Raw genomic sequence first — 27215 nt, forward strand, 5'->3', positions numbered from 1 at the left:
ATGACAGGCTCATAGCTCGTAAGATATGGGAAACACAATTGCAAACGGACTTTGCATTTCCATTTTAAATTTGGCAGACACTGTGCATTCACTTAATCGAAAATGAAAACGGTAATGTGCGATTTGCATTTGGATTATGTCACATTTTATGCGTCCACAAATTGAAAACGCAATTGCAAATACAATTTGCGATGCCTTTTGAATAATGTCCGCAATATCATTCCATATAGCATCTATTTACCATCATATTAGACCTGAACAAGATTATCACAAGCAAACTCACTTACCAAAGTGAGCAACTGGGGAAGGCTTTTTCTAATTTTCAAAAAGGTTGTGCAACAAGAGATGATGACAAGTTCCACAAAGAGTTTAAAGGAGTAAAAAGACAAAACCTCCACAGCGATGAAATCTTCTGAGCATGCACAGCTGAATTGTGATGAAAAGATGAATCTTCGTTTTCTCTTGCATCCTTACTATGCTGCTCATTTCTTCCCTCACAGGTTACTTTCTTGTGTGTCTTGGCCAGAGGAGATGGGATGTAGACCTCCATTATCGTTGAGCCTCTTGGCACGGTACGTCTCGTAGTGGATGTTATGAGTGACCTCCTTCAGGTCCTGGAGGTGAGACCTGAGTATATTATAACAATATTGTTTGTGTTTAGTCACTGTTATTTTTATTTATTTATTTTATTTCATAAAGCCTGCAAATTATATAAAATGTTTTTTATTATTATTAATATTAAGAGAGCATAAACATTGATAAATAAACAAAAAAAAAAAAATGAATAACTGTTTAAACATTTGGAGACAGTAAGATCTCTATGTTTTTGAAATAATAATAAATAAAATACTGCTGCAAAGATCTCCACTAAATAAAATACTCTCAGTCTCAAACCAATATCACATAATAAAATATAATGAAAAATATAAATTAATAACTATGATTACAGTGCAGCACTACCAATCCCAGCTTGTAGGCCTGCTTATATTTAAAATATATATATAACTTTTCCAAAGTGTAAAGTGCAGCAACAACAGTTTCAGTTTTTAGACCGCCTCAGATTTCGTTATTGCGTTGGACCGATCGGAATTAATAGCAAAGGACTGTTTAAATGCAGACGGGAGCTGCGTTTGAATTACGGTAGTTTTTTTCCTAGTTGTAGTGATGTTCACACTCGCGTGATGCCTTTTGAAAACTTTAGAATCAGCTGCAGGGCGGGATTTCCGCCACTTAATATGTTCGTGTGGAAACACGAAAATGTACCTATGTTCCGCACACAAAATATTGCATTTGGTCATTCGAATACACGTACCGTTACACCCCTATCATTAAGGGTGCATTTATTTGTTCAAAAATACAGTAAGAACTGTAATATTGTGGAACTGTTTTTTTTAATAAATTTTAAGATTAACTTTATTCCTGTGATGCAAAGCTGAGTTTTCAGCATCATTACTCCAGTCTTCAGTGTCACACGATCCTTCAGAAATCATTCTAATATGATGATTTGATGCTTAAGAAACATTGATTTTTATTATCGATGTTAAAAATGGTTACACTGCTTAGTATTGTTTGTTGAAAACATGTTTACAGGATGAATAGCAAGAATAGCATTTATTTGAAATACATTTTTTTTGTAGCATTATGTTTTAATTGTCATTTTCCTTGCTGAATAAACTCTTTAAAAAAAGTCTTACTGACACCAAACTTTTGAACAGTAGTGAATACAATAATATTAAGATTAGTATTTCAAATAAGGTTTCATACATCACCTAATCATGAAATCACGAAGTAAGGAGAATTCGCAGTGATTTGGGTTTTCAACTATAGAGATTAAACAAAAAAAAGTGATTTATCAGAAAATATGTATCAACACAATACACTGTACAAATACACAAGGTTTACTGTAAAATAGCTAATTCTTTATACACAGTATCTTAAAAAGATACTTTCAATTTGACATTGCCTTGTTTGATCAAGTCAAATTGTTAAAGCTGCCATACGTACATACTGCCAGGGTGGAAAACATACATGTAACATTTTGAGATTTCATTTATAAAAAATGTCAAAAGGTGACAAATAGCTCCTGAGAAAACTGGAGAACGTTATCTGATTGAAAAAGTGAGTAAAATTCATTAGGTTCACATTTTTGTAGTCATATTTCATATTTTGTGCAAATATAAACCTATAATCTTCTTAAAAGCTATTTCAGTCCATGTTTTAAATGCAACATTAGATAATTTTCTGCAAAACAGAAAATGCATTCAATATAGAAAATTACCCAAAAGGTTTGTTTGCCAGCTGTGGGAAGTTCTCATCGATTACTCTAAGATTTGACTTGTCCTGCCTGCCAGTTTCAAAACTCCACTTATCTATTTTGTTATAATAATAATAAGAACCACAATAACATAAACAAATAATTGAATCAAGCTTGGCACAGTGAAACAAACAGATTAAAAAAAAATTACATATATATATATATATATATATATATATATATATAATTTTTTATAGAAATCTGCATTAAAGGTTTGAAGTATCACAGCAAACACAGCCTACTCACCCTCCACCACTCCCCAGGGTGTCTTCCTGCCCAAAATTCGTTTGCCACTGGCCTGGTACTCTTTATCACTTCCTACCACAGCAAAGGGCATTGCCTCCTGTAATGCACAGATTTAATGAGACAAACATAATGTGAAAACAAAGACCAACAGATGAGGAATGAAAGATGAGATAAGAGAGATGTAAAGAAAAAGAAAAGCATGCAAGATGTGAGAAGCTCCCCTTACCCTGATCTTATCATTATCACTCTTATCCTCCATGTCTTCATCAAACTCCTTCTGTGGATAACACTCAATCCCACATGCTTCCAGCTCCTTCCTCACCTACAAGAAATTATATTAAACTATAATTAATCAGCGTAAATTGAGTAAAAATCAGAGTAAACTGACTTGATTTTGAATCTGTCTTTCAGTCTAACCCTCTGTTTAAATTCAGTTTTCTCATCAAGAGTGAGTGTGTCCGACTTGGCAATGACAGGAATGATGTTGACCACACGACTCAGATGTTTCATGAACTCAATATCCAACTGGCGAAGCCTGTGAAAGGGCAAAGATATGTAATTAATAGACAGATAGAAGCAGATTTTATTACAGGGCCACTGGCCTTTCTGAGGTTCACAGTTTGACTAATAAAGCTCAGTGAAGCATTACAGCTGATTGAATACTCACACACACGTCTTAAATCAACACAGTGACTTACACAGATGGCATACACTACACGACTTTTGCACAGATTTTTGCTCCAATTTGTAATCTGGACAAGTCGATGCAAATTGTCGAACGTCAGAGCCAGTCGGCAAATTTGAGATGACAGTTTCTACAGAAGATCACAGATTTCAATTTTTCAATTATTCTATGCAGTCCAAAGATATCACACGTTTGATATTTGAGCCAATTTTTGAATACATTTTGTTTTAATTTGTCATGCGTCTGTGTGTTTGGAATGACCTCAAAGTCTGGTAGTGTGTGATCCTCAGATGATGAATTGTTCCTCGCTGAAAAGTTTTAAAAACTATTCAGATTTCAAAAGTTGTGTAGTGTACTGTATTCTAGGTTTTGATTAATAAAGCTGCTACTGCAAGCATATTTCAACTACTGACAAATAATAAAAATAAATCGCAAAGATATTAATACTCCAGAGAAGCACATAGAAATCCATTATCTTATTGGTGTTTTCGACAGAGACCAATCTGGTTAATTACAATTAATAATATGGCAACAAAATGTGAGCTGATTCTGTATGATATTAGCTGTGGCTGATCATATGCTGTCATATATGATAAAAATATACACTTCAATACATACTGATAGAAACCGGTACATGGTATATGAGCTAAAGTAAAATATTCCTATGTAATTCAAACTCACGAGTGTCCAGTTGGAGATATGAAGTACAAGCAGCAGTGTACTCTGGTATCAGGGATGCGTTTCTTGCGTGCAATGTTGACTTCTTCCTTCAAAAATTTCTCGTATTGTTCATTGATGTATTTGGATATGGGCTCCCAACTTGGAACACAAAAGGAAAAAAAATCAACAACAGACTAGACCAAACAGTTTGTAGTTCATACAAAGTTTGAAACAGCTTGAAGTAAACGTTCCAGAAAAGTAGTTAATTTCTAATGTTCAGTCCGTCTTGGTCAGACACAACACAAACATACTAGAGAGTTACTTTTTAGTAGAAACTGAAGTTGTAATTCTACTTGAAACTAATCGACACTGACACTGTTATTTCATGTTTAATATGATAAAGCCGCTTGCTTAAAGCAATCTATTGTATGAAGTTCTACATCAATAAACATGACTTCACCAGAGTGCTGAATTATAGAGCTATTGCAAACATATCCACATCACAGCATGCAGCACATATTTACGTTTTCATCTAAATAACTCTTTCAACAGCATGGGTGGCATTGAGATATTTGCAAACAGTATACCACTGCCCACATATTTCAAACTTCTTTTTACCCCAAGCAAAAAATTAAAAAGAAATTTAGGTTCTAAGCTTTGGTTCAGTATGAATATAAAGCTGCATATAGGCGATATCAACACCCAAAAGCCAATGCAGCACTATTTTCTCCAAGGCATTTGAATGACAAAGAAAAACACTATGTGTCCTTTTAACTGAGATACTTGGTTATGATCACTTAGGGCATGCTGCCAAAACACACTCACATTTGGCATCCCTACTAGCAATCGGATTCTTGTCTGTGCAAATTAAGTGCAAATCTGGAACTGGAAGTCAAAACACTGCCCCTCACACTTGGAACATTTTTGTTCAGTTTTTGAAGCCAGTTAGTAGCAGCCAAAATTAGGCACACAACTGACCCCATTTATTTTATCTGACACAAATGCATGTCCTCAGTTTCCTAGATGCAGTGATGCAGGATGCACTGGCATTTTGGATCATATGCAACAACTACATTTGTTAAAAATAGCTACCTGTCCTCTGGCTTTAACCGAGAAATCACAAAAAACATAGTACTCACCAATTTTCATTGTTGATTTGGTCCCCAAAACCTGGTGTGTCGATGACTGTTAACTTCATCTTCACCCCTCCTTCCTCAATCACTGCAAAATCAATATTGATCAAGCTACAAATGCAGTAATGCAGCCAGTGATTGTTCCTGTGACAGGAACGTAAGAAAGACATACAAAATGTGCAGAGCAGTGGTACCCAGGACTGGAATTGAGAAATACTGTTACAACACAAATTACTATATTTTTTATATATTTTTTTTATGAAACCTGAAAGGTTTCTGTCCCACAACTAAAAGTCCAGGTAAACATAACTTAGAAGATCCAAAAAGGTCTTAAAGGCATCGTAAAATGAATCCATTTGAATCAAGCTGTAATAATGCAAGTCTGCTGTCCCCGTCACTGCTGACCCCGTCAAGTTCGCCATTTGCAGAGGTAATCAGGGTCTCTTTACACAGCATTTTCCTCTCTAATGTGCGGTAACTGGTGAACAAAATTGATGATTTACAACTTCGCATCACCCACAGTAAGAGACTTTTAGATTGCAATGTCATGGTTTTCACAGAAACATGGCTACACAGCGACGTACCCAATAATGCTATTGAGCTAGCCGGACGATACACGCTCCGGGCAGGTAGGACAGCAGATGACTCCAGCAAGACAAGGGGCGGCAGATTGTGCATTTATGTTAACAAAGCTTGGTGTATGAAAACTGTCATTGTTGGGAGGCACTGCTCAGCTAACCTAGAGTTTCTCATGGTTAAGTGTAGAGTAGACCTTTTTATCTCTGTGGGAGTTCACTTCCACCATTATAACTGCAGTCTATATTCCACCAGATGCTAATGCCAAGCTTGCATTAGTAAACAACAGACTGCTCACCCGGAGGCTGTTTTTATTATCACGGATGATTTTAATCACTCAAACTTAAAGACTGTGCTCCCCAAATTCCATCAACATGTTTCCTGCCACACTAGAGGAGACAATACTTTGGATCATGTTTACACAAACATTGATGGAGCTTACATCACAACCACCCTACCCCACCTTGGACAGTCTGATCACCTTTCTTTGTTTCTTACCCCTAAGTATTCACCCCTCATCAACCGTGTAAAGCCATCAGTGAGGACCATCAAAGTGTGGCCAACAGGAGCAGACACTTTAGTTCAGGACAGGTTTCAATACACAGACTGGAGTATGTTTGCTTCTCAGGCTGCCTGTGGCTCTCACACTGACATTGATATCTATACCTCCACTGTACTGGATTACATTAACACCACAATTGACAGTGTTCCAAACAACACATATGTAAGGATGTTTTTTGTTGACTTTAGCTCAGCATTTAACACCATCATTCCGTCCAAGTAGACCACAAAACTTGGAGACCTGGACATTAACACCTCACTCTGCAACTGGATTATGGACTTTCTGACCAACAGACCTCAGCATATTAGGTCAGGCCACACCTACTCCACCACCATCACACTCACACTGGAGTACCACAGGGCTGTGTGCTGAGCCCATTCCTCTACTCCTTCTACACCCACAATTACAAATCTGTGCATGGATCCAACCCCATCATTAAGTTTGCAGATGACACCACCGTGATTGGCCTCATCAGAGACAACGATGATACTGCCTACAGGGAGGAGGTTCAGCACCTGGCCACATGGTGCGCTGACAATCAAGCTTGGCGCCGGTACAGGATGGCTGCCTCCGTGACGTGCTCTGCATATGTTTTTGTCTTTTTGTTAGTTTGTCCTGTCTTTAGTTATATTCCTGCAATCAGTTTCACCAGGGATGAACTGCTGAACATTCGGCAGAACGCACCACAAGATGTTTTTCCGGATTTCAATTATTCAGACGTTTTCAGACGTTTCAGACGTTTCATATTTTCCTCTCTAATGTGCGGTAACTGGTGAACAAAATTGATGATTTACAACTTCGCATCACCCACAGTAAGAGACTTTTAGATTGCAATGTCATGGTTTTCACAGAAACATGGCTACACAGCGACGTACCCAATAATGCTATTGAGCTAGCCGGACGATACACGCTCCGGGCAGGTAGGACAGCAGATGACTCCAGCAAGACAAGGGGCGGCAGATTGTGCATTTATGTTAACAAAGCTTGGTGTATGAAAACTGTCATTGTTGGGAGGCACTGCTCAGCTAACCTAGAGTTTCTCATGGTTAAGTGTAGAGTAGACCTTTTTATCTCTGTGGGAGTTCACTTCCACCATTATAACTGCAGTCTATATTCCACCAGATGCTAATGCCAAGCTTGCATTAGTAAACAACAGACTGCTCACCCGGAGGCTGTTTTTATTATCACGGATGATTTTAATCACTCAAACTTAAAGACTGTGCTCCCCAAATTCCATCAACATGTTTCCTGCCACACTAGAGGAGACAATACTTTGGATCATGTTTACACAAACATTGATGGAGCTTACATCACAACCACCCTACCCCACCTTGGACAGTCTGATCACCTTTCTTTGTTTCTTACCCCTAAGTATTCACCCCTCATCAACCGTGTAAAGCCATCAGTGAGGACCATCAAAGTGTGGCCAACAGGAGCAGACACTTTAGTTCAGGACAGGTTTCAATACACAGACTGGAGTATGTTTGCTTCTCAGGCTGCCTGTGGCTCTCACACTGACATTGATATCTATACCTCCACTGTACTGGATTACATTAACACCACAATTGACAGTGTTCCAAACAACACATATGTAAGGATGTTTTTTGTTGACTTTAGCTCAGCATTTAACACCATCATTCCGTCCAAGTAGACCACAAAACTTGGAGACCTGGACATTAACACCTCACTCTGCAACTGGATTATGGACTTTCTGACCAACAGACCTCAGCATATTAGGTCAGGCCACACCTACTCCACCACCATCACACTCACACTGGAGTACCACAGGGCTGTGTGCTGAGCCCATTCCTCTACTCCTTCTACACCCACAATTACAAATCTGTGCATGGATCCAACCCCATCATTAAGTTTGCAGATGACACCACCGTGATTGGCCTCATCAGAGACAACGATGATACTGCCTACAGGGAGGAGGTTCAGCACCTGGCCACATGGTGCGCTGACAATCAAGCTTGGCGCCGGTACAGGATGGCTGCCTCCGTGACGTGCTCTGCATATGTTTTTGTCTTTTTGTTAGTTTGTCCTGTCTTTAGTTATATTCCTGCAATCAGTTTCACCAGGGATGAACTGCTGAACATTCGGCAGAACGCACCACAAGATGTTTTTCCGGATTTCAATTATTCAGACGTTTTATTGAATATTGTTATCGGAGGAGCAGCGGCGCTGATCAAACGCTTCAGGACGCGCAGACGGGGAAAACGAGCTGGCGCGCTCATCAGACTCAGGAAGCGCGGATTTCGAACGCCGTTGCCTAGCATCCATCTGGCAAATCTACGCTCTCTACCCAACAAAACGGACGAACTCCTTCTGCTTTCTCGGACAAATAAGGATTTCTCTCACTCTGCTGCTCTGTGTTTCACGGAAACCTGGCTGAATGACGCCATACCGGACAGCGCGCTCCATCTGCCGGGCTTTCAGCTGTTTAGAGCGGATCGCGACGCAGAATCAACGGGGAAATCGCGTGGCGGCGGGACATGCTTTTACATCAATGAACGGTGGTGTACAGATGTAACTGTATTAAAGAAGATGTGCTGTCCAGATCTAGAAATGCAGTTTGTCAACTGCAAGCCTTTCTATTCGCCGCGGGAGTTTCACTCGCTCATTCTGGTTAGTGTTTACATTCCTCCGCAAGCGCAAGTAAGTCTGGCTTTACAGAAACTCGCTGAGCAGATCACAGAGACAGAACAACAACACCCGGACTCTGTTTTAATCATTCTCGGGGACTTTAATAAAGCCAATCTCTCCCGTGAACTGCCAAAATACAGAGAGCATGTTACCTGTCCCACCAGAGACAGTAATATATTGGATCACTGTTACACAACAATAAAGGATGCATATCACTCTGTTCCACGAGCAGCTTTGGGACGTTCTGATCACCTTCTGGTTCATCTTATACCGACCTACAGGCAGAAACTAAAATCAGCTAAACCTGTATTAAGGACTGTAAAAAGATGGACTAATGAAGCAGAGCAGGATTTACAATCTTGTTTTGACCTCACTGATTGGAGTGTTTTTGAAGCTGCTGCCACCGATCTGGATGAACTCACAGAGACCGTAACATCATATATCAGTTTCTGTGAGGATATGTGTATTCCTACAAAGACTCAACTAAATTACAACAATGACAAACCGTGGTTCACTGCAAAACTCAGACAGCTCCGTCAGGCCAAAGAAGATGCTTACGTGAAGGGGGACAATGTCTTGTATAAACAGGCTAAATACACACTGGAAAAGGAGATCAGAGTGGCAAAGAGGAATTATTCTGAAAAAATAAGGACTCAGTTCACTTCGAACGACTCCGCATCAGTGTGGAAAAGCCTAAAGAAGATCACCAATTACAAGACACCACCCCCCAGCACTGTGGAGAATCAACGACTGGCAGACGATCTGAACGAGTTTTACTGCAGGTTTGAAAGAACACCCATCACCTGCCCTGAACACCTCCCCACACAACCATTCACACCATTCACAACTCCTGCAACCAACCCTGAATGCCTCTCCAAACAACCGTTCACACCATTCACAGCTCCTGCAACCCATCCTGATCACCTCTCCAATCAACCGCTCTCACCATTCACAACTCCTGCAACCAACCCTGAATGCCTCTCCAAACAACTGTTCACACCACTCACAACTCCTGCAACCCGCCCTGAACACATCTCCAATCAAGCACTCTCACCATTCACACCTCCTGCATCCCCCCTCTCCCCCACACCTGCAATACAGATCAGCGAGGATGCGGTGCGCCAGGTCTTCCGGAAGCAGAAAAGGAAAAAAGCACCAGGCCCAGATTGTGTTACACCAGCCTGTCTGAAATCCTGTGCTGACCAGCTGGCCCCCATCTTCACAAAGATCTTCAACAGATCGCTGGAGCTGTGCGAAGTCCCTTCATGCTTCAAACGCTCCACCATCATCCCCATCCCAAAGAAACCCAAAATTACAGGACTAAATGACTACAGGCCTGTGGCTTAAACATCCGTAGTCATGAAGTTATTTGAAAAACTGGTGCTGGCCCACCTGAAAGACATCACTGGACCCTTGCTAGATCCTCTTCAGTTTGCCTACAGAGCAAACAGGTCTGTGGACGATGCAGTAAACATCGGACTGCATTATGTTCTGCAACACCTAGACAGACCGGGAACCTATGTGAGCATCCTGTTTGTGGACTTCAGCTCGGCCTTTAACACGATCATCCCAAACCTCCTCTTGCCCAAACTAACTCAGCTCTCCGTGCCCACCTCTGTCTGTCAGTGGCTCAACAGCTTCCTGACAGACAGGCAGCAGCTAGTGAGGCTGGGAAAATACACATCCAGCACCCGTACAATCAGCACCGGAGCTCCCCAGGGCTGTGTTCTCTCCCCACTGCTCTTCTCCCTGTATACTAAAGATTGCACATCTGAGGACCCCTCTGTCAAGCTCCTGAAGTTTGCAGATGACACCACACTCATCGGCCTCATTCAGGACGGTGACGAGTCTGCTTACAGACAGGAGGTTAAAGAGCTGGCTGTCTGGTGCAGTCTCAACAACCTGGAGCTTAACACGCTCAAAACAGTGGAGATGATCGTGGACTTCAGGAGAAACCCCCCTGCACTCCCCCCACTCACCATCATGAACAGCACTGTGACTGCAGTGGAGTCATTCAGGTTCCTGGGCATCACTATCTCTCAGGACCTGAAGTGGGACATTCACATTGACTCCATTGTGAAAAAGGCCCAGCAGAGGTTGTACTTCCTTCGCCAGCTGAGGAAGTTTAACCTGCCACAGGATCTGCTGAAACAGTTCTACTCCACCATCATCGAATCCATCCTCTGCACTTCAGTAACTGTCTGGTTCAGCTCAGCTTCTAAATCTGACCTCAGAAGACTACAGAGGGTAGTCCGGACTGCTGAGCGAATCATCGGTTCAACTCTCCCATCTATTCAAGAACTGTACTTATCCAGAGTGAGCAAAAGGGCTGTTAAAATCACTCTGGACCCCTCACATCCAGCACACTCCCTCTTTGAACTGTTGCCATCTGGTCGACGCTACAGAGCACTGAGCGCCAGAACGACCAGACACAGGAACAGTTTCTTCCCTCAGGCAATCCATCTTATGAACAGCTGATAATAACTGTGGGACACACTACACTAATTATATTTATATACACTACACTTTTTATCCAACACACATACTTAGCGTACACGTAAATCTTTTGCACATAATATTCATGTACATACATGGAACACACTACACTACTTATATTTATATACACATACACTTATTTATCCAACACACATACTTAGTGTACAGTTTTTCCACATAATATACATGTACATACATAAATGCTTATTTTAATATACCTGCCATACATTGTCAATTTGTATATTGTCAATCATTACCCACCTATTTGTATTTTTTTGTATGTTTTATTCCTTATTGTGTTTTTTGTTCTGTCGCTGTTATGTTGCACTGCGGAGCTCTGTCACGAAAACAAATTCCTCGTATGTGTGAACATACCTGGCAATAAAGCTCATTCTGATTCTGATTCTGACAACAACCGGCTCCTCAACACCAGTAAGACAAAGGAGCTCATTGTGGACTTTAAGAAGAAGAAAGGAAGCATGCATGACCCAATCCACATTAACGGGATGGTTGTTAAACGTGTCTCCAGCTTACTGGGAACCACCATCTCGGAAGACCTGTCCAGGACCACAAACACCTCCAGCCCGGTCAAGAGGACTCACCAGGACAATGAAGAAGAACCAGCTGCCTAAGTCAAGTCAAGTAAAGTCAAGTCTGCTTTATTGTCAATTCTTCCACATATACATACATACATACATACATACAGAGAATTCGAAATTGCGTTACTCTCAGACCCCCGGTGCATACAGATAACATTAACAGTAGAGCCTAAAAATCTAGATCAAATATAAAATATAAGAAACAACTATACAATAAGGGAATGTAAAAAAGACATAATAAAATTAAAAATAAAGTTAAATAAAGCAGCACAAGGCACATGGCAGATAGATTGCAAATCAGTGAAGTGAACAAACAGTGCAGATAAAAGATTTTTAGTGCAATTCTTATAAATTGACAAAGGGCTCAAGAGCAGTTATTTTATTTAACTGACTGATGAGGTAGTAGAATGACGTCAGTTCCATGGTGAATGAGGTAGTGAGCAGACCAATGATGCACAAAGTGACTGGTGCATGTCATCGTATATTAGTGGGGGGGGGTGGAAGGACCTGGGGGGGGGGGGGGGTTCATAGTTCAGTGGTGCCTGGGGCAGAAGAGGGACGGGGGAGGGGGGGGGGGGGGGCAAGTTCTGGAGCGAGTTCATCCTCCTGACAGCCTGATGGATGAAGCTGTCCTTCAGTCTGCTGGTCCTGGCCTGAAGACTCCGCAGTCTCCTCCCTGATGGCAGCAGACTGAAGAAGCTGTGTGACGGGTGGTTGGGATCACCTGTGATGCAGAGGGCTCTGCGAGTGAAATGGGTTCAGTAGATGTCCTAGAGGGAGCTGCTCTCACTATGTGTTGCAGAGTCTTTCGGCAGGACACGTTGCAGGCACCATACCACACAGTGATGCAGCTCCTCAGGATGCTCTCTATGGTGCCTATGTAGAAGGTGTACATGATGGGGGGTGGGGCTCTGGCTCTTCTCAGTTTGCAGAGGAAGTAAAGGCGCCGCTGTGATTTCTTGGCCAGTGCTGCTGTGTTTTCAGTCCAGGAGAGGTCCTCTGTGATGTGCACACCCAGGAACTTGGTGCTGCTCACTCTCTCCACAGTCGCACCATTGATGGTCAGAGGAACGTGCTGAGTGTGTGCTCTCCTGAAGTCAACAAGAATCTCCTTTGTGTTCTCCACGTTAAGAGAGAGATTGTTGTCACTGCACCATCCGGCCAGGTGCCTCACCTCGCTCCTGTAGTTTGTCTCATCTTTGTTGTTAATGAGACCCACCACAGCTGTGTCATCCGCAAAGTTAATGAAGACGTTGGAGTTGTGTGATGGTGTGCAGGTGTGGGTCAGCAGAGTGAAGAGGAGGGGGCTAGGCACACATCCTTGGGGGGCCCCAGTGTTCAGTGAGATGGTGCTGGATGTGTTTTTGCCGACCTGTTCTGCCTGAGGTCTTCCAGTCAGAAAGTCCAACAGCCAGTTGCACAGCGAAGTGTTGAGCCCCAGCTGGACCAGTTTGTAAATGAGCTTTTGAGGGATGATTGTGTTGAGTGCTGAACTGAAGTCTATGAACAGCATTCTGACGTATGAGTCCTTTTTGTCCAGATGTGTGAGTGCTGAGTGGACGGCAGTTGAGATGGCATCATCAGTCGACCGGTTGGACCGATATGCAAACTGGAAGGGGTCCAGGGAGGGGGGGGGGAAGGCAGACTTGATGTGGTACATTACTAGCCGTTCAAAGCACTTCATGAGGATGGGAGTAAGTGCAACAGGACGGTAGTCATTGAAGCAGGATGGAGTTGGCTTCTTCGGAACTGGAATGATGGTGGTAGTTTTGAAAAATGTGGGAACAACAGCCTGACTAAGTGAGATGTTGAAAATGTCTGTGAAGACATCAGTGAGTTCTGCTGCACAGTCTCTCAGTACACGCCCAGGGATGTTGTCAGGACCCGGAGCTTTGCGTGCATTGATCCTGCTGAAGGATCTCCTCACACTGTCTGGGGTCAGCGTCATCACCTGGTCGCCGGGAGGAGGTGGAGTCTTCCGGTGCTGTTGCAGTGGTGCTGTTTTGTTGCTCAAAGCGAGCAAAGAAGGTGTTCCGCTTGTTCAACAGAGAGATGTTGCTGTCACAGGTTGTAGGGCTTGTAGTCCGAAATGGTCTGTATCCCCTGCCACAGGCTCCTAGTGTCTCTGCTGTCAGTGATTGATGGGCTATCTTAGTCTCTAAGATGCCGTGGGACAGGTTGGCCCTGGCTGTTCTCAGGCCCACCTCATCTCCAGCTCTGAAAGCAGCGTTCCGTGTCTTCAGGAGTCTGTAGACCTCCCCTGTCATCCACGACTTCTGATTGGCCCGGTCAGTGATGGTTTTTGTGACTGTTACATCATCAATACACTTGTTGATGTAGGCAGCGACAGTCTCTGAGTACTCCTGGAGGTCAGTGGAGTTATTGTATGTGGCAACCTGCTTAAACATGTCCCAGTCAGTTGTGTTGAAGCAGTCTTGAAGAACCTTCTGGCCACACTTGAATCTTTTTTTGAACTGGTTTGGTGACTTTAATGAGTGGTCTGTATGCAGGCATTAGCATGACAGTGATGTGATCTGAGGCTCCGAGGTGGGGGAGGGGGGGGGGGGGCTTTGTAAGCTCCTCAATGTGTGGTGTAAACAAAGTCCAAAATGTTATTATCTCGTGTTGGAAAGTTAATGTGTTGGTGTATTTTTGGAAACACACTCTTTAAGTCAGCATGGTTGAAATCCCCTGCTATGATGAGAAAAGCAACAGGGTGTGCTGTCTGCTGCTCACTGATGTGCTGGTACAGTTCATTCAGTGCGTCGTTCCTGTTGCTGTTGATGTTGTTCGGGGGAATGTAAACAGAAATGAGCAGTATGGCAGTATATTCCCTCAGCAGATAGAACGGCCGGCACTTAATAATCATAAACTCCACCAGGGGTGAGCTGTGTGTGCAGATCACAACAGCATCGCGGCACCACGCGCCATTGATGTAAACACAAAGCCCACCACTGCGGGTTTTTCCTCCCGCGACGAGAGCTCTGTCCACTCGATAGCACGTCAGCTGGTTGAGCTGAATAGCGCCATCTGGAACGCTGTTGCTGAACCATGTTTCCGTGAACACAAAAACACAACAGTCTCTTACAGTCTTCTGAGTTGAACGTAATATTCGAATGTAGTCCAGTTTATTGTCCAACGATTATACGTTAGCCAGTACGATAGTATGGATAGATGGCTTTTGTGGGTTAGCCGTTAGCCTAATCCGGATACCTCCGCGCTTACCCCTCTTCTGCTTCCTCTCTCACCGATTGTGGTGCGTCCGCTGTGGGTGAGATGCAGCCGTGGGGGTCGGTGATGGTGTAGGCCTCTGTAACAGACCGAGATCCCGCAGCTGTTCTGCGTGCGCAGAGTTTAACTGTAAAAATGCGGTTCTGCCGACATCGAGCAGAAACTCGTGACAAAAACACTGCGACTCACAAGACAAAAAACATGAAAACACCATTCTGTTGGGACAGAGAGAAGCCGCTGCGTGTGGACCCGCCACCATGATCATCCTAAAGCCATCCTGGTGAACTTTTACCAGTGTGCGATCGAGAACATCCTGACCAGTTGTATCACAGTCTGGTATGGGAACTGCTCAGTTGCTGACTGCAAGGCACTACAGAAGGTGGTGAAAACTACCCAACGCATCACAGGGACATCACTTCCTACTATTGAGGACATCCAAAGAAAATGCTGTCTACAACGAGCTCGCAACATTCTAAAGGACTCCTCTCGCCCTGACCATACACCCGTTTAACCTCCTGCCCTCCGGGAGGCGCTTTAGGAGCCTCCGGACAAGGACCAGCAGACTCAGGAACAGCTTTTTCCTTTTTACCTTACATGTACAATGACAAAGTTTAATCTAATCAAATCTAATCTAATAGTTGCTGGACTATGCAACACAATGCCCGTTTCATTTGATCTCATGAGTGGGAATCCTGAAAGAGATTCTCACTGATCAAGGCATGGCATTTATGTCACAAACATTATGTGAACTACAAATTATTGGGCATTAAATAGATTTACACCAGCATCTATCCCCCACAAACAGACGGCCAGGTATAATGATTTAATCACACATTAAAAAAACATGATTTGAAAGTTCATTCACAAAGATGCCAAAAATTAGAACAAATTGCTGGAACCCCTCATGTTCGCTGTGCAAGAGGTCTCACAAGCCTCCACAGGGTTTTCCCATTTTAGCTTCTTTATGGACATCCTGAAAGAAACTTGGGAGGACGGACCTTCAGAAACTAAATTCTGTATGTGCTGGACCTAAAAAACAAATCTCCACACTTTGAGGTGGCTCTCTATTGTGAATTTGTTACAGGCCCAGGACAAACAGAGCCAGCTGTACAACAGAGGAACCAGACTACGTGAATTTGCACCAGGAGATAAGGTACTTATATTGCTTCCTTCATCTAGCTCTAAATTACTTGCCAAGTGGCAAGGACCTGTTGAGGTCACATGGCCAGTTGGGGATATCAATTATGAGGTGGTTCGAATGTGCAGGAGTGGGGCAAATCAGATATATCACCTCAACCTCCTTAAAAAGTGTTGTGAGACGGAGTCAGTGATGTTAGTGATGGCAGTGAGTGGAGAGGAAGATCTTGGGCCAGAAGTGAGCACCAAAGTACAATTTTTGCTCTGTCCCCAGGGGGAGATCACCTCTCGCCTTCACAACTCACTGAAGTAGCTAGGTTACAAGAAGAATTTGCAGACGTGTTCTCAACCCTGCCTGGTCGAAAAAATCTCATTTCGCACCATATTGAGAGCAAGCGAAGCATGGTGGTGCGCTGCTGGCTGTATCTTTTCCTGAACAAAAAAATGTGGTTCAGACTGAATTAGAGGCGATGCTAGACATGGGGGTAGTAGAAAAATCCCACAGCAATTGGGCAAGCCAGATAGTTTTAGTGCCAAAAACGGACGACTCTTTACGATTCTGTGTGGATTATCGCAAGGTGAATGCTATGTCAAAATCTGATGCATATCCAATGCCAGTGGATTGAGGAATTTCCTTATCAGCTTGGTACAGCTTGTTTTATTTGACACTGGATTTAACTATAAATATGCTATGATGATGACACTAAACTCTACCTCTCATTCCATCCTGATTATCCAATGATAGCTGCTTACATCTCAGCTTGTCTAAAAGACATTTCTGTCTGGATGAAGGATCATCACCTTCAACTCAACCTTGCCAAGACAGAACTGCTTGTGGTTCCATCAAACCCATCGTTTCATCACAATTGTATCATCAAGTTAGGCACATCAACCACAACTCCTTCAAAAACAGCCACAAACCTTGAAGCTAAGACTGATGATCAGCTGACTTTCTCAGACCACATTGCCAAAACTGGTCCGGTCCTGCAGATTTGCTTTATTCAACATCAAGAAGATCAGGCCCTTTCTTTCGAAACATGCTTAACAACTCCTTGTTCAAGCTTTTATTCTGTCCAGGCTGGACTATTGCAATGGTCTTTTAATGGTGTCATTTGGGGCATCTGTGTGCTGTCCTGGGAGCACTGAGAGTGGCTGGACTGACGGCCAACCCCAAGAAGTGTGCAGTTGGGCTGTGGAGGTCAGGTGTCTGGTGGGCCATTCTTACCCTCTGCTATTATCTCCTGGGATGGGAATTCACTCTCTGTTCAGCCACGCACCCCTGCAGTGGCCTGAGTCAGGTGGTGGGGGTATGTGGCAAGGGTAGCGTGGTCCAGAGAGGTGTATGCAGCAGTAGAGAGGGACTGTAGACGAGTGGTAAAGGCTGATTTATACTTCTGCGTCTGACCTACGCTAGACGCACTCCCTTACGCCGTAGCCTGATTTGCACCTCTCCAAAAATCTAACAGCGCGTCAATTCTACGCGGACCGTGAGCACAGTAATTGGTCTGCTAGAATCTGCTAGTGTTGTGTGTTTATGTGCACTTTATAATATATTTTAATGTTACATCTGGTTCTTCCTCAGTCATCACTTGCTCGGCTCCAGATGGTCCAAAATGCTGCTGCAAGGCTGTTGACCGGGACAAAGAAATACGATCATGTTACCCCAATTTTAGCCTCGCTTCATTGGCTCCCGATCCATTTTAGAATTCAATTTAAAATTCTATTATTTGTTTTTAAAGCTCTTAATGATCAAGCTCCTTTATATATTAGAGATCTTCTTACTCCTCTTGCTCACACTAGATCTTTAAGATCTTCAGACATGGCTCTTTTATCTATCCCTCGCTCCCGTCTAAAATCTAAGGGAGATAGAGCCTTTGCCGTTGCCGCCCCACGTATATGGAACCAATTGCCTCTCGACATCCGCCTTGCACCTTCAATTGTTATTTTTAAATCTAAATTGAAAACTTATTTTTATTCCCTGGCATTTTAATTATCTCCTGAAGCTGTTTCTGTCTGTTCTGTTTGGTTGTTTCTGTGTTTTATTCTATTTGTTTTTACTTTGTTCAGCACTTTGGATAGCCCTGCTATGTTTAAATGTGCTATATAAATAAAATTTACTTACTTACTTACTTACATCTTCTTATATAAAATAAAACAAAGCAAAGAATAAGTGTCATATCATTTATTATACTACATAGCATTATATATCAGTAGTTGTCTGCGACAAACAATGTTGATCTGCCATGGTACAAGTCCTTGTGGAGATGGAAAGAATGCCATCTTCTCCTGTTCCATCGTTATCTCCTTTTGTAGTTTTAAATAATTATAATGATCACACTATAATGCTTCTCTAAAGAGCTGCTTCTTCGGCTTTTGTCGTGGTACTGCGGGTTACACCAGCAACATGCATGTGGACACTGCAAACTAGCGGTTTGCATGTGTACTGAAAGTCAATGTGGACAATGATGCAGAAGTATAAATGAAAACTGAAATATAGCCTACGGCGTAAAGGCTATGGCATAGGTCCAACACAGAAGTATAAATCAGCCTTAAGTAGGTTAAGTGCAAATCACCTGTGTCTGCTAGCAGTAATTGGCGTGGAGAGACTGGTTAAACAGGAATCTAAAGGAGGGAAACTGACTGAGGACCCGTGTGTATGTGTGTCAAATGCTCTGGAGAGCTGCCCATGGATTTATTTATTTTAGGGATGAATTTATTTGAAGCGCAGTGGGTGTGACTTTGTTTTGGAACATCCAATAAAGATCACGAGGCTCGGTAAAGATGACCCTGACGTTACATAGTGTTTTTGGTTTTTTTTTTAAGTCAGACATGTTATACACAATATCATGATGATTTTAAAACATTTCCCACCTGACACCTATTTTACACCTACATTTCAAACACTAGAAGAACAATATCTCACAAAGTCTACAAGAAATACATATTTGTTTTTTTCTGGACACCATTTGGACACATATGATATCATTTAGTTTGCCAGCTATTCACATACCAATAACGTATTCACCAACAGCTCCTAACTTGGCCTGGGAACAACACATGCCAGTCTAGACACATCTTACTCCAAAGCACATTTTTATGCTTTATGCTAATGTGCTACAGGCCCTTGGGGTGTTGATTACATCAGCAGACACTAAATGAGTCTTTCTTAATTAGACCATGAATGTCTATTTCTGTCGAGTGAAAGGTCTGTCCTTTAGCAACCAGTGCTTAAAATGTTTCCTTGAACAAGCAAAAGATGCTGTTGTGAATCCTTGTCACAATGAGAAACAGTTAAATGTTTAGAAATCACATAATCAGTATGCTCTTACCATGAGATACAGATTTAATCTCAACAGTCTTTGGGAACTTCTCATCACGACTCCAGCTTGTGCTCCTCCTGCTCAACTGTGACTTAAAGAGAGTATTCACTAAAGTAGACTTCCCAAGACCACTCTGACCTGGAGATAGAGAGAGAGAGAGAGAGAGAGAGAGAGAGAGAGAGAGAGGGGAAATGGTAAGAAAGTGAAAAATAGTAAAAAGTAAATCTGAACAAACTACTCTCCCACCCACCAACAACCATGATGTTGAAGTCAAAGCCTGTCTTCATGGTTTTCTTCCGCATCTGCTCGATGATGGTGTCTATTCCGATGTATCCAAGCAATGCAGATCCGCGACTTGACCCTTGACCTTCACCCCCCATTCCTTGGGGTGAAGGAACACTATTAGGCGGGGCCACATGAAATGGCTTAGCTGGGACGGTAGGTTTGGGTCTCACTTCAGGGGGCACAATATCTGACATGTCTGTGTGAAAGAGTGAATCAAACAATCAATACATTTAATCAGGCAAAATGTTTTTTTTCACTATAAATGCTACACTGTGCCACCATTTAATCTAGCAGTAGATGTATGATATCATATATTTAAGGTGCTGCAAATTATAATTTTTTACTTTATTTGTATTATTTATTTTATTTGAAGGTAGTATTTTACTACTTTATTCTGAATATTGAACTTTTAGTTGAAAATAATGTAAATCAAAATATTATTTAAAATTATTTATATTATTATTACGATACAATTTTATTTGAATGTAATCTGTATATAACTACATTCAAATATTCTGAATATGAAACTTTAAAATGCAAATCGTATGCATAAAAAAATACAATCTACAATAATTGTTTATATGAATATTAGTTATGATAATATCATTTTAAATGTAATTTCTATAAATTAAATTCCCATATTCTGAATATGAAGCTCTGCAAACAATATGCAGCAAAATTATACTAGTTTTGTTTATATTAATATTTGTTATAATATTTATGTGAAATGGAATTTCCAATTTAATCTCTAATAGGACAACATAACTAATGTGGATCACTTTTTATTTGGTGTTGTGAAGCCGCATATATTTATGAATTTGTTACATATGCTGTTATTTATTTTCAAATTACACTGCACAGCAGAAATATTACAATACAGAAATATTAGTTTTACCTACACTTGACTAAAAGTCAATGGCTACCGTCAACTGTTTGTTTACCAAAAATTCTTCAAAATATCTTCTTTTGTGTTTGGCACAAGAAATAAATGCATAAATGTTTGGAAGTAGATGGTGAGTAAATGATGATGACATAATTGTCTAATTTTGGTGAATTATCCCTTTAAGACACATTTCTTTTCCAAAGGACAACATAAGTTACTCTCATCTACTCTGTTTTGCATGTACAATATGTAGTTGTTTAGAAACAATAGGATTAGCTGAGGAAAACCACAAAAATTATAAATCAGTGAATAATTTGTCTGACAAAACCTTTGTATGCTATTGTGATCTAGTGCTTTTATTTCCCAGCCTGGTCCACTTTAAATGCTCCACTGAGTTGTCGGCCTATATTAACACCATATGCCACCCAAAATCAGCAACAAATAATGAATTATTACAGAGGCAATTCAGCAAATCTCTTTATCGGCTTAATCACCCACGGCTGGACCTTTCTCACGCTCTTTAAACATCAACAACACATAACTTGAGAGGTTTCCTTCAACGCGACAATGATGTGCGTCTTTCAGTAGAGAATAATATTAGTATGAAAGGCATTTTAAACGCTACTAACGGTTTAAACGACGGGAAGCCAAACATACACACGTTACCCAGCGTGTTTGTTCCATCATGTTTTTACCTCAAAAGGATTCGTATAATAATAATAATCAGAGGGAAACACTATTCACACTTACCGATCCGCGTTTTTGTATCGATCGAAGGATGTATATTTTTCGTCCTTTTTCTGCCTCTCGCTGTTTTTCAGTCTATTGAAGTATAAGTAGGCTAAGGCAGGAGTTGGACAGACGTTAGGGAATGATCATGTGTTCAGGTACCTCTCTCCTCGCTCCCTCTTTCTTTCACCCCGTCTCTCGCCTTTCTATTCACAGCTCGATGCACCTCATTCCTTCCTCCACCACCCTTTTTTTTTTGTTACCAAGGAAACTAACGGGAGACTGGGTGATGCAGTGCGCATGCTCAGTGCACGGGGTCGAGCTGAAATTAGGGATTCGGGTCGCTATGTGACTTTTTATATTTTTGCGGCACTCTGCTATTTTAATCGTAACCGTTTGTCTATGTTTGCTTAAGTAAGCTACATTTGTAAAGATATTTATATTAAACTTTACAATGCATGTTGTATCAAGCAGAATAATTAGACTATTAACGTGGCTAATGATTAAAAACAGGACTGGTGAATAGTGTAAAACAACGTGGTAGCCTATACAATGACTTTCCTTAAGGAAAACATTTGTTTGATTGTTTTTCGGTTAGAAAATATATGATAATCAAAAGAATATTCTTTCTTAAAATCAAAGTAGTTAATAATAATAATAATAATAATAATAATGGGTATTAACTAACATCTATTCCCTTCTGCTGACGTCATCGAGTTGTCTTATTTTCCAACCACCTTGTTCCATCCAACATTTTGTCCTCATTGAATATCCTGAAATACATCATGTTGTGAAAATAAAGTCGGTTTTATAAAAACTTAAACACACAATACCACATAATGGTATAAAACAAAAGATTAATTTTGATTAATTAAATAAAACTACTCACATTTCAGACTGCGCCTGCCTGTCTCATGGACTCTCTTCACATGTGAAGTGTTTGTGGTGTATTCAGTGGCCACTGAAGTGACGTTGAGCCTCAGTGTGTCTTTTACCTCATAACTGGGTTATCTCACTGTGTTTAGACAGGCCTGTGCTTGATGATAAGACACACTACTGTATACCATTTACAGTTTGTCCGTCATCATAGCTTATATTCTGCAAACACTCATTTTAGTGTTTCTATGGTTCAGATCTACATATTGAGTATTTAAAAAAACTGATCTACCACAGGCCTTTTTGACTTGACCTTATTTTTATTTGGTGATATATATTATATAGCATTGTCCCTTTTGGACACTGACATTACATTAATCACCAGTGTTTTTGTCACATGATCCTTAAGAGCTGACTGTAGAGATCATTAATGTTGTATGAATTCATATTAGAGTTGAAGGCTAGTAGCAGAATCCATTTGAAATTTTCCTGATGAAAATGCAAGGACTCGCTCGTGCCAGGTCAATGTGATTCAGTTACAAAGGTGTGACTGAGTGATTTTAGCATGTTGCTGTCCAACTGCTAAGGTGTTCTTGGTGGTTTTTAGCACATTGCTATGGGGCTGATAAAGTGTTTTGAGTGATTTTTTTTGCAAATTTCTATGCACATGTTGTAGTGTCCTGAATTATTTTTTTTAGCATGTTGCGAGTATTTGCTAAAGTGCTCCTTGTTATTTTTAGCACATTTCTATATGGTTACAAGGTCCTAAGTGCACATTGATAGTTGCTAAAATGTTCTGAGTGATTTTTAGCCTGTTGCTAAAGTATTTAGTGTGATTTTTAGTACATTGCTATTCAGTTTCTATAGATGTTTATAGATGCAGTGCCGTTTCTAAGGTGTTCTAGGTGAGGACCATTTTGTTATACGCTTACAGTGGTGCTTTGATTTAACCTCATGATTTCAGGTATCAAAATAAAGTATCATATTGTGCAAAAATTTTAATAGGCTTAAGGGCTGGTTCAAATCTCTAACCCTAAACATTAAAATACTAACTGTGCTTCTTGCCCAAATGTTCACCACTATTGACAAGTTAATGTCTTCCTCCCTGATACATGATACTTTACATGCCTAGGCTGTTTATATACAAAATGTAAATAATGCTGCTATGTATATACAGTACATGCTATTTGGGATTCTCATGTCTTTAAGCAGCTTTATATACAATCCTTTTAATGCAATTCCGGTAACTTAGCTTTGCACTCACCTGTAGACATGAATTCTTCAGGACAGGAATCTAAGTCTGCTCCACTCCTCATGTCTGCGACTCCAGATGGCTGTAATGGTGGGGGGTCTTCTTGGTCTGTTAACCACGAGGAGTTTATGTCTTGAAATCCCTCACAGTCTGTAGAATGAAGTGTGTGTTTGGACTCTTGTTGTTGATCTAGAGTGAATGGACACTGCGGTATCCATCCAGTCATGGAACATTTCAGCATTTCAGAGTTTGTGTGTGTGTTTGGGCTGTCCGAGAGGTCCGGGTAAACAGCTGCATCGCATTTCTCTCCAACAAATTTAGTTGGACAACTAGTCACACACTTTTTGTATAACCGCGAGCCTCTGTATCTTCTTGCAAATCTGTTAAATTCATGCAAGGTTGCTTCGCTTGAAGAGGATTTAGAAGAATCTGAATCCGAAAAGCTGCATCTACTTTGGGATGAATTGCTGCCATTCCTTCTTGTGTTCCCTGTTTGGTTTGAGGAAGATCTTCTCCATGCCTGAGGAGTTTTGAAGTATGTAGGTCTACTGTCAGATGTTCTTTTGATCACAGGTCTACAGATTCGGCTCAGCTGACCACATTCAGTGGATGATCTGTGACTCTTCGAAGGGAACTGGAAGCAGCTCATCCGGCTGCACTGATCTGATGTTTCACTGTAGCGGGATGTTATGACAGCACTGTCTGTTTCAGACGCTGCAGACTGAGGCCTGATATTTGGTTTAGACTCTTGGTTGACATTAGCACTGGTTTGATTCTGTTGGGAAGAGTTCATCATCATATTACTTTCATGAGAACGATCATTGGTTGCATCACAGTCACCTAAAGCTCTGTCTTGAAGCTCTGAGTTGGATAAAACCAGTACACTGTATTCCTTTGGAGAACTTACATTGTCCAGTTTTTTAAAAATATTCTTTTGGCTTGTGATACTTTTAGGTGATGAGATTGGATTTGTAAGTGCTGACTGTGTGGAGAGTTGTCTGTTTCCTTCAGATGAAATTTGTGGGTGGTTTTGAGGTTCCCCAAAGCTCCTCTCACTCATCATGGTGGGTCTTATTATCTGCTTGGCTGCCCCTAACATTATCTTTGAATGAGCAGGCTGTTTTAATTTCTCCGAAACAGCAGGATGTCCATCGCTCTGAATTTTTGGGTTGTTCCCTTCACTGCCTTTCTTCATCTTCTCTAGATTAGAAATCTGTGCACCAGAGTTTATAATCCTCCCTGTCTTAATCAAACCAAGCCTGATTTGTACTAGAGTAGGGTCTTGGGATTGCCGCTTCTTTGCTAAATTTTGTGGTCTGATTGCACATTTTTCAACATGTCTGAGGTTTTTAGGGCTTAAGCTTTCAAACATTAAAGGCTTGGTAACTCCCCTGCAACAGATGTTCGAATTTTGCTTTAGTTTATCCTGCTGTGGAGTTCTGAATGGTTCTTGTTGAAGGCCAGTTTGCTTTTTTTGACCCCTCCTGTTGGATATGGGGATTGATCTGACGGTCCTCTCAGTGAATAAAATGGGCATATTTCTAGACATTTTGTTTTCTACTGGCCTTGCTTTACCATGCATATCAGCAGAATGTAATGGTTTGTTTTCGGCAGTTGGTAGTACTCCAGTTGTTGTGTCTAATTGAGAAGTAGTCTTGACTGACAGCTGTGGTGAATTTAGGGATGTATCCACAGTATTGATGATGCTGTAGAACACAGAACAGTAAAATGGACAAGGTAACATTAATTATGTGAATAAACTGAAGTTTTTTATAGTCAAAATTTTCAGTAAAATATTGTTAAAGACATTTGCAATATGTAATATTAGGAAATGACACATGATAATGTAATATATTGGGACAGGGTTTTTTTTAACTGGCATCTAGGGACCCTCTATAGGGGCACAACAGGATTATAAAGAATTATAGGGAATAATTATAAGGAAGGATTTAAAAGTTAACTGTAAAACTATTTTTTAATGATATTTAGAGTTCAAATTTAACTGAAAACTTTTAACATTAAGTTTTTATATCAAATATAGTGGGGAGAAAAGGAAACACTCAACTTAACACTAAGTAATTATTTTGCAGAAAGCATTTAAATAATTTGCTTTGGTAGATTTTTTTAGTATTTAGTTTATAATATGTATTATTGTATATTCATATTTCATTTTACAAAATGCAATGCTTTAAAGTGTCACATTGTTTCTCTCACAGAAAAAAAAAGTCTTTTCTGAGAGAAAACATACCTTTGTGGAGAACTATCAGTCAGGTTCTGTTGTTCCAAACTTTGCCCACTCTGGCTGAAGGAGGAAATATGGATGGGCTTTTTTAAGACAACAGAGGGGGAAAGAGGTACGGGACAGGGGGACACTCTAGTGGGTGAGGTAGACGGGTCACAAGTGGAACAGGGAGACAGTCGCACTGGAGAGTATGATGAAATAAAGTGAGAAGATGGACTGAGACGAGAAGGAGAAGTGGATAATGCTGAGAGATGTGAGGGAGAAGAGCCTGAGGTAACTGGACATGGTGAAAGATGGGAAGGGGAAGGAGAAAGAGGGTTAAGACTTGGGGAGAGTCTTGCTGAGGACGAAGACGGTGAGTTGAGGGGAGACCCAATAGGTAATATTTTTCCAAGTGGATCTAGTTCCCTTGGGTTCATTGCAGTATATAACAGCCTATAAGATTTCATAAAAAAAATAATTAAAAAAAAACGTTTGAGCATGTAAAACAAAATTCCGAGTTCACTGTAAATAAAGAAAACCATGACTGAAAATAGAAGTAAATATTAATTCCAAAGTCAAATATTTCAATGAATACGGAGAAAAAGGGGTTGATTATTCTACTAAGACATATAGTGAGCATATCAAATTCAGAAAAGGATATGTAATATGACTGACCTGTGATCCTGTGGTCTGTTTACGTGAAGAGAGAAGCAAGAGAATGAAGGGGGAAGACTGTGTCAGGAAATGGTGGGAACTAGACTTACATTCCCTCCATTCTTCTTATCTGAAGCGCCACTGTCTCATTCACCCACTCTCTTCATATCATACTTGCTAAATGGCAGAATTAGTTAAACTCCAAAAATAAGTGAAAACATGCAGAAAAGCAGGATTTCTTGACCAGTTTGTGTTTATTTTTAAATAAAGTAATATTTGCAAGAGGGGGAAAGAAACATAGTACAATTCATTATACAATTATCCACTATATTGCGAATGCATTATATACGATTGTCCAAAGTATGATTATAACCAACAGCTTAACACAATTTTAACTCGCATTAAAGGCATTTTGTTGATGAAATTGGTGTGAATCTAGATGCTACAGACCAAAGATAATCTGAGTGACAAAAACTACTGGCACGTGAAAAAAACTAAAACTAATAAACTGCTAATAAACACTTCCAGGGCCTCAGAAAAGAATGCTAGACCACTGATAAGACAATGTGAACAGTGTGTTTTTAGAATCTTAAAGAGATTGCAAAAGTTAAAACATCTGCGACAGAAATCTAGTTGGTATTCTTAAAAATGAGTCTTGAACATGCTTTTGAAATATGGCACTTTTTATATCAGAAGGCAGTAACTGC

General features: G+C 40.9%; 1 protein-coding gene across 4 annotated transcripts; it reads right to left on the reverse strand.

The window, feature by feature from the left end:
* Positions 1-230: 230 nt before the first annotated feature.
* Positions 231-26295, reverse strand: LOC132142651 (neuronal-specific septin-3-like). Of its 4 annotated transcripts, none has more exons than XM_059552675.1 (11): positions 25879-26295; positions 23643-25336; positions 19856-20086; positions 19615-19743; positions 5045-5126; positions 3927-4064; positions 2978-3095; positions 2787-2882; positions 2561-2657; positions 1770-1821; positions 231-627 (listed from the first exon to the last, which is right to left on the reverse strand). In XM_059552675.1, the coding sequence occupies exons 1-11, from the start codon at positions 26289-26291 to the stop codon at positions 495-497; spliced, it is 3183 nt and encodes a 1060-aa protein (XP_059408658.1). In that variant the 5' UTR covers positions 26292-26295; the 3' UTR covers positions 231-494. The 4 variants fall into 4 exon arrangements, with proteins under 4 accessions (XP_059408658.1, XP_059408659.1, XP_059408662.1 ...); XM_059552676.1 differs by lacking the exons at positions 23643-25336; positions 25879-26295 and adding exons at positions 22191-22275; positions 22392-22484; XM_059552679.1 differs by lacking the exons at positions 23643-25336; positions 25879-26295 and adding an exon at positions 21665-22070.
* Between the last annotated feature and the right edge of the window lie 920 nt (positions 26296-27215).

This window comes from Carassius carassius, chromosome 6 (genome assembly GCF_963082965.1).
Source record: "Carassius carassius chromosome 6, fCarCar2.1, whole genome shotgun sequence".
In the NCBI taxonomy this organism is placed as follows: Eukaryota; Metazoa; Chordata; class Actinopteri; order Cypriniformes; family Cyprinidae; genus Carassius; species Carassius carassius.

Coding starts and splice junctions, on each gene's coding strand:
- LOC132142651 (XM_059552675.1), bottom strand. CDS start 26,291: ATGAACCCAAGGGAACTAGATCCACTTGGAAAAATATTACCTATTGGG. Junction 1,822..2,560: donor ACCCTGGGGAGTGGTGGAGG/GTGAGTAGGCTG, acceptor TAATCTCTATAG/TTGAAAACCCAAATCACTGC. Junction 628..1,769: donor CTTCGTGATTTCATGATTAG/GTGATGTATGAA, acceptor TAATATACTCAG/GTCTCACCTCCAGGACCTGA.